The sequence below is a fragment of the Elephantulus edwardii genome, unplaced genomic scaffold (genome assembly GCF_000299155.1).
Source record: "Elephantulus edwardii isolate Elephantulus edwardi_28Jun2011 unplaced genomic scaffold, EleEdw1.0 scaffold00455, whole genome shotgun sequence".
Classification (NCBI taxonomy): Eukaryota; Metazoa; Chordata; class Mammalia; order Macroscelidea; family Macroscelididae; genus Elephantulus; species Elephantulus edwardii.
The window spans coordinates 340182-352394 of record NW_006400205.1 but is presented as its reverse complement, the minus strand read 5'-3'; the positions used below and the strand labels follow the sequence as shown (position 1 = coordinate 352394).

The 12213-nt window shown below is 38.8% G+C and overlaps 2 protein-coding genes across 2 annotated transcripts in view; one reads left to right on the top strand and one right to left on the bottom strand.

Annotated features, from left to right (window-relative positions):
• TMEM14A (transmembrane protein 14A) overlaps nucleotides 1-1365 on the top strand; it is a 5842-nt gene extending 4477 nt beyond the window's left edge. Inside the window, exon 4 of the mRNA XM_006902815.1 lies at nucleotides 1326-1365. Coding sequence (XP_006902877.1) covers nucleotides 1326-1365 — 40 coding nt within the window. The remainder of the gene's footprint in view (nucleotides 1-1325) is intronic.
• Nucleotides 1366-3084: 1719 nt separating this feature from the next.
• Nucleotides 3085-12213, bottom strand: part of LOC102853598 (glutathione S-transferase-like) — an 18233-nt gene continuing 9104 nt past the window's right edge. The window contains exons 4-6 of the mRNA XM_006902821.1: nucleotides 11764-11905; nucleotides 8849-8980; nucleotides 3085-3255 (exon numbers count right to left, since the gene is read on the bottom strand). Of these exons, the coding sequence (XP_006902883.1) occupies nucleotides 3085-3255; nucleotides 8849-8980; nucleotides 11764-11905 (445 nt within the window). The remainder of the gene's footprint in view (nucleotides 3256-8848; nucleotides 8981-11763; nucleotides 11906-12213) is intronic.

The window sequence follows — 12213 nt, the reverse complement described above, 5'->3', positions numbered from 1 at the left end:
AATATCTATTCTCCACAAAAATACCTATTTCTTTTGAAACATATTTTTTATTTTGGGGGATTTTTCCCTCTAAAAAATTTTAATGAAATGGACACAAGGCCAATGTTCTTTAAAATTTTATCACTGGTATAAAATATGATAACTTAAAAATTAGAAAAACCTCCAGTTTTACATGAAATGAGCCATAAATGTTATATGACCTTGTAATGGAGCAGGCATGATATGATGATATGTCGTGTATTAAAAAATTACTTAGTGGCATTGGGCTAACATAGAGCTCTGTGGTCCTGGTGGATAGAAAGTTATGTTACCAAGGCAAAGGTGGGTGATTTTAATCTGCGCCCCTCAGGTCTGGTTTTAATTGTTTTTGGTCAAACATTCCTCTAAATGGTATAGCACTGGTCTGCCCGTTTTCTGTACAGACGTAACTTGTGGTTGCTGTGATGCTGAACACTGTGACACTGATGTGTCAAATGCGATAATCATCACCCATAGTGGACAGTGTTTGATGGAGCTCCCTGATTAAAACAAGCTTGGAATCAGGAGTGACATCCACTTCCGAAATAGCTTGCTTCCAGAAACTCTATGAATGTGAAGAAACTATGAAAGTTATACAAGTGTTCAGGTCTTTCGTTCACAGGGCCGCTATGAGTTGTCTACAACTCAATAGCACTTAACAACAACAATGTAAGAGATAAAAAACAGGATCCCAAATAATAATAATGTGATCCCAATTAAAAAAAAAAGTATGTACAGAAAACTAAGGTAGAAAGGAAATACCTTAAAAGCTAGTTGTGTTTGTCTTTGAGTGGGAGAATAGTGAATAATTTTAGGGTTATTGTAGGATAATCTATTATTGCTGTGTATTTCCAGTAATAACCCTTTTGTAAATGATATTTGATGATGGAGGTATCAGAGCCAGGTTTACTTACAAAGAAGAAGAAAGACACTAGTATTTTAAATTCAAATTCTCACTTCCTTCTAGACTATTTTTTTGACATTGTTTTACTTTACTAGCTTTTGAAAGTTTTGTTTCTATCAGTTTTTGTTGTTGTTGTTTTTCTAACACTAAATTCCTAAAACTCTATCACAGATCTTCAGAACAGTGTGTTCTGATTTCCCTCACGCATCCAGTGAGCACTCAGACTTGCCTCGAGTCTCAGTGTAGTAGGATAAAGTCTATACTTTGAATACTTTGAGGTCTATATGGTGAGAAGAACCCTGAAGCCTGAAGTCAAGTTGGGAGAGTATCTGACCCTTTCTTTTCATTTTTGTGTGAAAATGACCTTTTTGCCTTTTTCCTTTTCCTTTTTTTTAAAATCCAGCCTCATGATGATTCTGAGACTCATCTTACTGCTGCTCTGAGAACCTGAAGAACTGAGAACTGAATCCAGGGTGTTTCACAGTAGGGAGCAGACTCTTTATATTTAAAAGATAAGGTTCAACATGAAATGTAAAGTGTCTTATTTAATGTTAGAAACACAAGTAACATTCTAATATATTATTACCTCTACTGTGGACCCTAGTTTGGCATTCGGGCGCCCTGGTGGCATAGTCTGGAGGGGGTTGCACTGCTCCTCCATAGGTCGTGCCTCTGGTGGGTTGAATCCACCAGAGAAAGGTGGGGCAGTTTCCTCCTACTGAAATGGGGGGGTGGGCACTGTGTGTTGGAACCAAGTTAACAGCAATGAGAGTGACTGACTTTGACCTTGCTGCTGTTGTTTTTTAATGGAAACTTTATTTTCTAATTGCTAAGCTCTGTTATCATTAAAGGAGTTTAATAATCATGATACACGGTCTTTTGTTTGCTGTCTCTATTTTTATACATAATTGACATTCACTAGTCATATATTCCAATCTACAGATTTGCCTATTTGTTAACATTTTTGTAATCTCAAAGTCAGTGCTCAATGAGTTTTCTCAGGTATCTGAGAGTATACATAGAGAAAGAGATGATTTCTTTTTTTACTTGACCCTGCCTTTCTATCTAAATAAGAAACCCAAACAAAATCCATTTATGTACTTCACAAATAATCTCATTAATTCTATTGGTTTAGAAGAGCAGTTATCACAAGGGTGCACCTCTTACTCTGCAGCTTGTTCAAAGATGATTGAGAATCTTCAGATTTGGATTGGTGACAAGTTATATTCAAATGATCGCTATTATAGGTGGTATAGGTGCTTCAGTGGTAGAATTCTCACCTTCCATGCCAGGCACCCGTTCACTTTCCCAGCCAGAGCTTACCACCTGTCTCTCGTCTAGTCATCATCTTTTTGTCAGTGGAGGTTCATATGTTTCGGTGATGTTAAACAGGTTGAGTATGGGACTGCTGTGAATTGAAGCTAACTCTTAACTAACAGTGTGACTATTACAGTGAAGTAGAAACTAAATGTGAAGTTGACAAGGAAAATACGTACAAACTCTATCTATTGGTAAAAAAAGATAATAAATTTAATATACTCATTTAACACATTTCCCACTCTTCATATCCCTTCTTCCACTCACGTCAAAAGCAACTATTAAATTTATGGTGTTTCCTGTGATTCTATTTTGCTGGGCAAGGCTCTCTTGGACCTTCAAGTTCCCAGCTTTGATCACTGATTCTTTCCTGTTGTAAAATATTTGGTAGGTGAAAGTTTAACAAGAGTTTGAATCTATCCCGGGCCTGAGACCTCTCCCAAAATGTGGTTGTTGTTGCACTGTTGTTAGGTACCAAAGAGTTAAGTGCAACTCCTAGTAGTGACCCTATGAGCCACAGATGTAAACCCTGTCATGTCTTGCCCCATCCTCATCGACTCTGACATTCTTGAGCCCATGAGGATAAGTTGATTGATGTATGTGTTTGTTTCAAAAGTCCTCAGTGTCTGTCTGCTTGCTTAAGCTTTTATTCGGCAATAAGTAGAACAGCAATTCTTGGATAGTTCTGATTAGTTAATATTTTATTCTATGAGAAAGAGAGGGGTTCTTGGCTTCACTGATGGCTTTCTTTAATTCTTTATGCTTTTGTAACATCAATGTTTTTTTCAGGCCATGTCACACAAATATAAAGTGAAATGTTTGCTGAATTCTTTAGAGTTCATTTCCTAATACTCGGCTACTATCGTGGTCATGTTTTTAAGAAACATGCCATGTTCAAATCTGAATATGTTCTTCACAGTCTTCATGGAGTCTTCATCCAGAGGGGGCTTCCTTTGACTTCCAGGCTGGAGGAACTTGTTAATTGTGGGGATATGACTCATTCTGACCTTAAATTCCTAAAATGCAAAGTAACATTATGATGAGAGAAAAAATAGCAGTATTCTGTTAGACACATCTGGGCTCACCAAGATTGGAGTTGACTTAACAGCAACTGAAAAACAAAAAAATCCTAAAATGCAAAACTGTGAAAGAAGAACATAGCAAAGTAAACAAAATATTATATAAATGCACATTTGTACACTAAAATTTGTGTTCTACACTGCTGGTGAAGACAGGGATTAAAATGTAAATGTAAAATTGTAAATTGATACTATCTTTGTGAAAAGCAAGCTCATCAGTATTTCCTCAGAACCACAAAATGTTCACAGGCTGTAACAAAAAAAAAATCTCATTTGAAAAATTGTATCCCAGTGATGTAATTTTACATGTGGAAAGTTCATATCCATAAAGATGCTTTTGAAACACAAGAACAAACAACATTAGCCATCCTGATGTACTATTAGCAAAGGAAAGTCTTTTTACTTCTGTTGAAAGCATTTTCACTATTAGTATTTTGCTGGTTTGTTTGAGAACCAGTACAGAAATATTGTGAACATCTGTACACAATTCTTAATGTCCACACAAAAAATTCTTTAAAAGTATATAATTATAATTCTTTTCCAAATTCCAGTGACTTTGCAACTTTAAATTTGGGAGCAAATTTAAGCACATCTAGCAACAGTAACATTAATTCTTTATTAGCTATTACACTATTGTTGTTAGGAACCATTGAGTTAAGGATAGTCCATAGCAATCCTACGAATAACAGATGTGAACCCTGCTCTATCCTGTGCCATCCTCCGCTCTCTGACACACTTGAGCCCGTTGCTGCAGTCATTGTGTCAACCCACCTGGTTGAGGGTCTTCCTCTCCTTTGCTGTTCCTCCACCTTTTAAAGCATGGTGTTCCTCTACAAGGAATAGCCTTTCCTAGCAAGATGCCCTGAGTATGTGAGACAAAGCTTTTTCGTCTTTGCCTCCAAGAAGTTTTTTGGCTAAACCCTCTCCAGGACATATCTTTTTAGTCTCTTGGCTGTCCAGGGGATGTACAACACTCTTTTAACACCAAAGTGCAAAGATATCAATTCTTCTGTCATCCTTATCCATTGTCCAGCTCTCAGATGCATGTTATGAAAAGAATATGGCCTGAACCAGGTGCATCTTGGACCTCAAACAGACATCATTGCTCCTAAATAATTTGGAGAGGTCCCTGACCACACACTTTCTCAGTGCAATACTATGAGCCCTATTTGCAATTTTAATATCACACACTGAGGAGGACCTCATGCACTTGCTGCAGAGGGTCAAGGACTGCAGCCTTCAATATGGACTGAGGCTCAATGTCAAGAAGGCAAAGATTCTCACCACTGAAACAATTGGTAGCATCGGGTTGGATAGTGAAGAGATTGAGATTGTTCACAGCTTCAGTTTGCTCGGCTCCACGGTCAACACTCTTGGCACCAGGAGCCAGGAAATCAAAAAAATGTATTGCGATGGGAAAGTCTGCTGTTAGGGACCTCTCTAAAGTATTCAAGAGCAACAGTCTCTCTGGAGACTTAAAGTGCGCCTGATACAGGCTATGGTCTTTGCAATCACTTGTTAGGCATCAGAGAGTTGGACAATGACTAGGGAGGACAGAAGGAGAATTGATGCTTTTGAGCTGTGGTGCTGGAGAAGAGTATTGAATGTAATGTGGACTGCCAAGAAAACAAACAGATTCATCCTGGAGAGGGTTAAACCAGGATACTCCTTGGAGACAAGGATTATGGGTCTTCGTCTGACATACTTTGGGCCTGTTGCAAGGAGGGACAGGTCCTTGGAGAGGGACATCATGCTTGGGAGGTTGGAGGGACGGCGCAAGAGGGGAAGACCCTCTATGAGATGGATTGATTCAGTGACTGGGGTAATCGGGATGGGTCTGTCAGAGGCAGTGCGATTGGCGCAGGATAGAGCAGGGTTTAGGGCTGTTGTACATAGGGTCGCTGTGAGTCGCAAATGACTCGACGGCACATAACAACAACAACAGTCATTGTCCAGCTCTCTGAAGCATAACACACAATTGTGAAGACTATGGCCTAGATCAGACACACCTTAGTCTCCAGACTGACATCGTTGTTCTTCAGTACTCTGGAGAGGTCCCTGATAGCTGACTTTCCCAGTTCAATTCGTCTCTTGATTTCCTTGCTGCTAGTGCCAAGAGTGTTGATTGTGTAGCCAAGCAAACTAAAGCTGTTAACAATCTCAGTAGTTTTACCATCTATCATAATGCTGCCGATTGGCCTAGTGGTGAGAGTCATACATTTAAAAAAAACCCCACAATGCATTCTAGTCATAAATGCATAGCTGTGGCTCCAAATTGCCCTCAATTATGTTGTGTATTATGTTGCTTTTGTTGTCATTGGGTGCTGTCAAGTTGAGTACAGTTCACAGCAACCTCAAACTTCCTGACACACTGGAGCCCATTGTAGCAGTCACTATGTCAATCCTTCTGGCTGAGGTGCTTCCTCTCTTAGGCTGACCCTCTGCCTTTCCAAGCATGATGTCACTCTCCAAGGAATAGCCTCTGGTAGCAACATGCCAGAAGTGTGTGAGATGAACCCTCAGGATCTTTGCTTCCAAGGAGCACTCTGGCTATAGTTTCTCAAGATATATTTGCTTGGTTTTTTACCAGTCCATGGGATAGTTAGTGTTCTTCTTGAACAACACACCTAAGGTATCAATTCTTCTGTCACCCTTATTCACTGTTCAGCTCTCAGAGGCATAGCAAGTGATCGGAAAGACTATGGCTTGAATCAGATGAACCTTAGTCCTCAAAGAGATATCGTTGCTCCTTAGTAATTTGGAGAGGTCTTTCTCAGTGCAGTCTGTCTCCTGATTTCCTGACTGCTGATACCAACTGTATGGATTGTGGCTCAAAGAACGATGAAATTATTGACAACTTTTCTCCATCTCTCATGATGTTGCCTATCAGTTCACTGGTAAGAACTGACATTGAGACCAGTGTGTAATTTTAAACACTACATAGTTTAAAATTAAGAAAGGAATGCTTCAGGGTTGTCTCCTCTCTATACCTATTCAGTCTATCTGAAGAGCAAATGACTTAAGCTAGAATCTATGAAGAAGAATGTGGCATCAAGATCTGAGGAAGACTCATCAATAACCTGTGTTACGCAGGTGATATAACCTTGCTTGCTGAAAGTGAGGACAACTTGTTTCAGAAGATCAAAGACTAGAGCCTTCAATATGGATTACACCTCAATGTCAAAAAACCAAAAATTCTTACCTTATAATTCATGTTGCAAATTATCACTGGACCATGTTGCCTTTGTGGTGGTTGTTGTTGTTATGTTCCATCAAGTCGACTCCAGTTCATAGTGGCCCTATATACAACAGCTCTGCCCCTGCTCTATCCTGAGCCAATTTCATCATGTTGCTTTTACATGTTGTTAACTTGGCACCAGCACATAGCAAATCTGTGTACAGCAGAATGAACTGAATGCTGACCCCATGTCAACCTCACACTCTCCTCAATGTGTTAGGCTAGTTGTTGCCATCATCATGTCAGTTCATCTTGTTGAAGATCTTCTGTTTCACTGACTTTCTCATTTTCCAGAGACTCTCCTTTGCTGATAACATATCCAAATTACGTGAGGTGAAGTCTCACCATCTTTACTTCTAAAGAACTTCATTTCTTTTTTATTCTGAGATATAAAAATGGCCCCTCAGGCCATGGTCTTCACAATTACTTGCTCTACATCAGAGAGCTGGACAATGACTAAGGATAATGGAAAAAGAATCCATGCCTTTGAGTTGCTGTGCTGGTGAAAAGTATTGAACACACCTGGGACTGCCAAGAAAACAAATAGAGCTGTCTTGAAGAGGGTGAAACCAAGTTTCTCATTGGAGGCTAGGATGTTGAAGCTCCATCTCACATGTTTTGGACATGTGACCAGGAGCGGCAAGTCCTTGGAGAAGGACATCATGCTCAGAAGGGTGGGAGGACAGTGCAGGAGAGGAAGACCCTGGATGAGATGGATTGGCATAGTAACTGGGATAATGGGGGTTGGTGTGTCAGAGTCAATGCAACTGGCTCAGAATAGGGTTCAGAGCTATTGTACACAGGGTCACTGAGTCACAGGCAACTCAATGGCACATAAGAACAACAACATTCTGTCTATGGAATGTTACATGACACCCAAGATAGTCAAACCTCCTATAATTTAACATCCTACTCTTTTCCAGTTTTACCAAAAGAACCTCAAATAATTATTTCATATCTTAAAAAAACCCAGCATTTATGCTTTTTAAAATAGTATTTATTTCTCAACCAAAGTCAGATAGTGGCCAATCTTTCTCATTCCCATTGCTTCCTATGTGCCTCCTTATAACAGTCTTTGCTAGCGGCAAAATTTTTCCAGACCACACTCTACCCAAGCTTTAATACTGTCATTCCTCATTCCTTAGATGATGACATTTAAGTTGTTGATGTTTTTCACTATTTAAAATACGATTATTCTTAACATAATCAATAGAATATTATATAATCATAAAAATTTCAAAAAGATAATATAAGTGGCTACTTTATATATAGGGACCTCTGGTGGCCTAGAGGCAAGAAGCTGTGCTGCAATGCCAAAGGCTTACGGTTCGAGGCCACCAGCAGCTCTGCTGGAGAAGAATGGACAGTCTCCTCCCATGCTATTAACTGCCTCTGAAAACCCACTAGAAGGTCAGCCATGGGTTGGTTCCAACTCTACAATACACAACAACAACAACAACAACGTTGTATAAAAATAAACTAAATAAAACACTAAAAACGGGGAGCTCTGGTGGCCTAGTGGCAAAAAGCTGCACTGAAATCCCAAAGGCATGTGGTTCGAGGCCACCAGCTGCTCCTCGGGAGAAGGATGGGCACTCCTCCTGTGCGATTAACTGCCTCTGAAAACCCACTGGAGGGTCAGCTATAAGCTAGTTCTGACTTGACAGTACACAACAACAATAAAACAATATGAAGTAGAAAACTGCAAGTGTAGTATTGTCATAAGTCTGACTACAACTATTTTAAATAAGCATCTTTTATACGATCAGAGAAGAGCCAACCAGTACAGCAAAGTGTTTCAGAACCCAGACATCAGACAGACTGATAATTGAGTCCCGATCCTGTCCCCTACCAGAGTGACCTCTGGAAAGTTATTAACCTTTTGGATTGAGTCTGATCTCCTGCTTTCAATGAAGTATCTCCTATTTTCAGTAGGTATTCCGATTTTGTTCTCCCTTTGTTTTATCTAGGAGGAGGACCCAACTTGTATTGAGATTCCACTACATTCCAGGCAAAATCTTGGAGATTTGACTTACATCCTGCAAGAAGTCTGCCCTCGATCCCCTGTTGGTCCAACTGACTCTCACCTATTTTCCCATATAGTTTTATTTTTTAATTGACCACGTTATATTGATACTATCTGTACATATCCTTGTTTCCCCATCCCAAGTATGTGCTCTTTAGAGCAACTTTGACTGTCTTGTACAGGTCTTGGCATAGAGAGGTTAGTAGACTCCTTAAAGCTTGATTCATCTTCCCTGCAGTTGCTGTGAGCTATGTAGGTGGCATTACCTGTAGCAGAGGGAAATCCAAGAGGACATCGGATTTGCACTCTTCAGTCATTAAGATGACTTCAAAGAGTTGTATATCAGCCCAACTAATTCGGTTGCCCACAAGAAAATCTTGCCCATTGTTTCTTAGTGCCTACATAGTGGTTGAGAAGGAAAAGATAGAGGATTTAGGATCATAACTAGCATATAATCTTAAATTAGTGTGATTTAACAGCAAGCCCATTAAATAATTAAGAGACCTGGTTTCTAGCCTTGTCTTTGCCACTGGTTAGCTGTGGGAGCCCAAACAACCCAACTTGTGGAATCTAGTTTGCTCATCTGAAAGAGATCTAAATATGTCTGCCTATTTTTCTTTCTATCATCTATCTATCTATCTATCATCTATCTGTCCATCCTCTTGAGCTGTCTATATTTTGTTTTTGAGAATATATACAGAAAACCATACAGCAATCTACCCATATCTCCATGTACACTTCAATGATAGTTATATGTTTGAATTGTGCAGCCAGTCTCAGCCTCCTTTCAGTGTGTTCCTCCCTCATAAATCTAAACTCTCTATGTTTCCTACTGAAAGGAGCTTTGGTGGCCTACTGGTAAGGAGTTGTTTCACTGTCAACTCAAAGGCAGGTAGTTCAAATCCACCAGCTACTTCTTGGGAAAAAGATACACAGTCTCCTCCAGGGCAATTTTTTGCCTCTGAAAACCCACTGAAGGTTCAGCCATGAGGTGGTTCTGACTTGACGGCACATAACAACAACAAGATTCTTGTCTAGTCTTTCTAGTTGTGGTTGTCATTTTGATTTCTTATAGATCTTAAAAAGCATAATGCTAAGAGTGAAGTTACATTGGAATATTCTAATTAATAAAATGCATATGACTTGTTGAATGGAAACCAATTTGTTCTAAAGTTTTACTCAAAGAACAATTTAAAGTAAAATATCAAAAAGTATAATGCTCAGGCAGATATTTTTTCAGTAAAGTTAAACACTATTGTTTGGCTCCAGAGGATATTATTTAAGGTTTAAAGGTTATCTAAGAGCAGTGTTTCAGGGCTTCATCCCACCTCCATGGATCAAGGAATCTGGATTTCATGAGAAATCGAAATTCTGTTTTGCCTTTCTTTCCTTTTGATCACAATTCTGTAGGGTCGTTCATTAATATGTTCATTAATGGTAATTGGGGAGATTAGAATATCTTAAATCTTTCCAAAGTATTTGAAATATAGGAAAGATCCCTGCACCAAGCTGGTGAGCATCTATAGAGTATCTCTACTCCATAGCTTGGATTTGTGGCTCTTACAGGTATATGATAACGTTTTCTCCGCACAGCATCTTAGGGAAGAGTCCTGAGGTTTGCCACTCTTTGAAGGCATTTTGCATGGAGAACATTGCCCTAATAGAAACTCAAACTTCACTTTCATAAGCAAATGTCCTTCTAATCAGGTTGTGACTTATGGATTACTTAGAATAAAAATCAATGAAATTACAAACTAAACGACTGGGGTAAGAAGTCACAAAGATATACAGTAACTCTAGAATGATTTTCTAATTCTTAGGCATGGAAACAGGAGTCTGAAAAATTTGAATGCAGGCTCCAACTTTATTTATTATATAGCAATGTGCAAGTTTAGTTTGCTTTTTAAAATTTTGGCTGCCTCTTCTGAAAATGGCAATAGCAACAGTGCCTCTTTCCTGAAGTTATCATGAAAGTTGTATTGAGCCATCGTCGTTACTATTGTAGTTAATGATTTTACTGATTGTTGGTGATGATTGTTTTTTATGGTTGTCACTGTTATTATTGTGGATGACTGTCACTCTTTTCAGCCATGAGAGAAGTTTCTGTTGTACAACAAACACTTAAATAATTGGGAATAATGGGGATTAACTCAGCCATTCCATTGTCTATATTAGTGCAATTAGCAGAAGAAACTCTCTCAAACGAATACAAGTGGATGTATTATCTTCTAAGTATTTTTGAAGGAAATCATATGGATAAAGCCTGGGGTCTACTGTTCATGGTTTGATTCATTTTAGTTATCAGCAACTGATAATTCATAAATACAATCTAAAGCAAAAATATGACTTAGGAAGTTAGGGCATCTATAATACGTATCACATACAAGTACCTTTTGTTAAATAATATACATTAGATGATTAAGATTATTGAACATGATGCATACCGTGTATTAAACCATTCAATTAGGTGTTTTGTTTAGTTCAATCCAGAAAGAATGAAGTAAGCCAACACTACAAATGGATTTGGAAAATGCATCAGCTAATTTTTTTAAAAGAAAAACATCCTTCTTCATCTCATTCCACATTTATCTACTTTATAATGAATGTCCCTGAGGCCAAGAGCTTAGCTAAATAAGACAGCGGTATGGTACAGTCTTAAGTTTTCCTTCAATACTCCCTACCCCTGCTGGCGTTATTTTTCAGCTGCTAAAAGTTCAGACAGATAAGAAATACAGTTTAAAAATAAATATGACATTTTCTTAACGTTTAGAATAAGGCATGAAATTCTGTTATTCCTTATAATCCACCCTAAGCTCTTTTACTATATTGTATGTTTTTATAAATACTATTCATTCCCCACCCCCAACCTCTCTAATTAGTATCTCTATCTCCACTTCAAATCCTGTTTATAAAAGTCTCCAGGTTATGACAAAAAATTCTGAAATTTCTCTATTAGCACCAGAACCACAAGTAGTGCAGAAATTGGACATAAAATCTTAAAAAAAAGGGGGGGGATTAAAAGCAAGAGGTGGCAGATCAGATATATTTTATAATTGCAGCTAAAAGAAGACTTTTGAACTTTGATGAGGGTTTTGGGATCTGCCATCCATCAATGACATTCTTCCTCTATTCCTTTTCCTCTCCCTAGGGTCATAAAGTAGGGCAGTAGTCTACTCTGTACCTTCTCATAAACAGGAAAGAATCTTGTCGTGGCTCTCTCTAGGATGTAGTTGAGATTCTTTTCCTTCTCTTCGGGTAGAGACAGTGGAAAGTACATAATCATATCACTCAAGTCCTTCAAGCCTTCCACATACATGTCGATCCTACAGATAGAGTATTAAGTCAAAAGAGTTTCCAAAGAAAAGGAAATGTTATTTGTCATGACTTAGTCCACGCACTTTTGAGTTGACAGTGCCAACTCCTTACTAGTAAGGCCAACAGTGTTCCCTTAAAACTAAATGTTGTTGTTGTTATGTACCGTCGAGTAGTTTGAGACTCATAGCGACCCTATGTACAACATCCCTAAACCGTGCTCCATCCTGTGCCAATCTCATTGCCTCTGACACACCCATCCCAAGTACCCCAGTCACTGAATCAATCCACCTCATAGAGGGTCTTCCCCTCCTGCGCT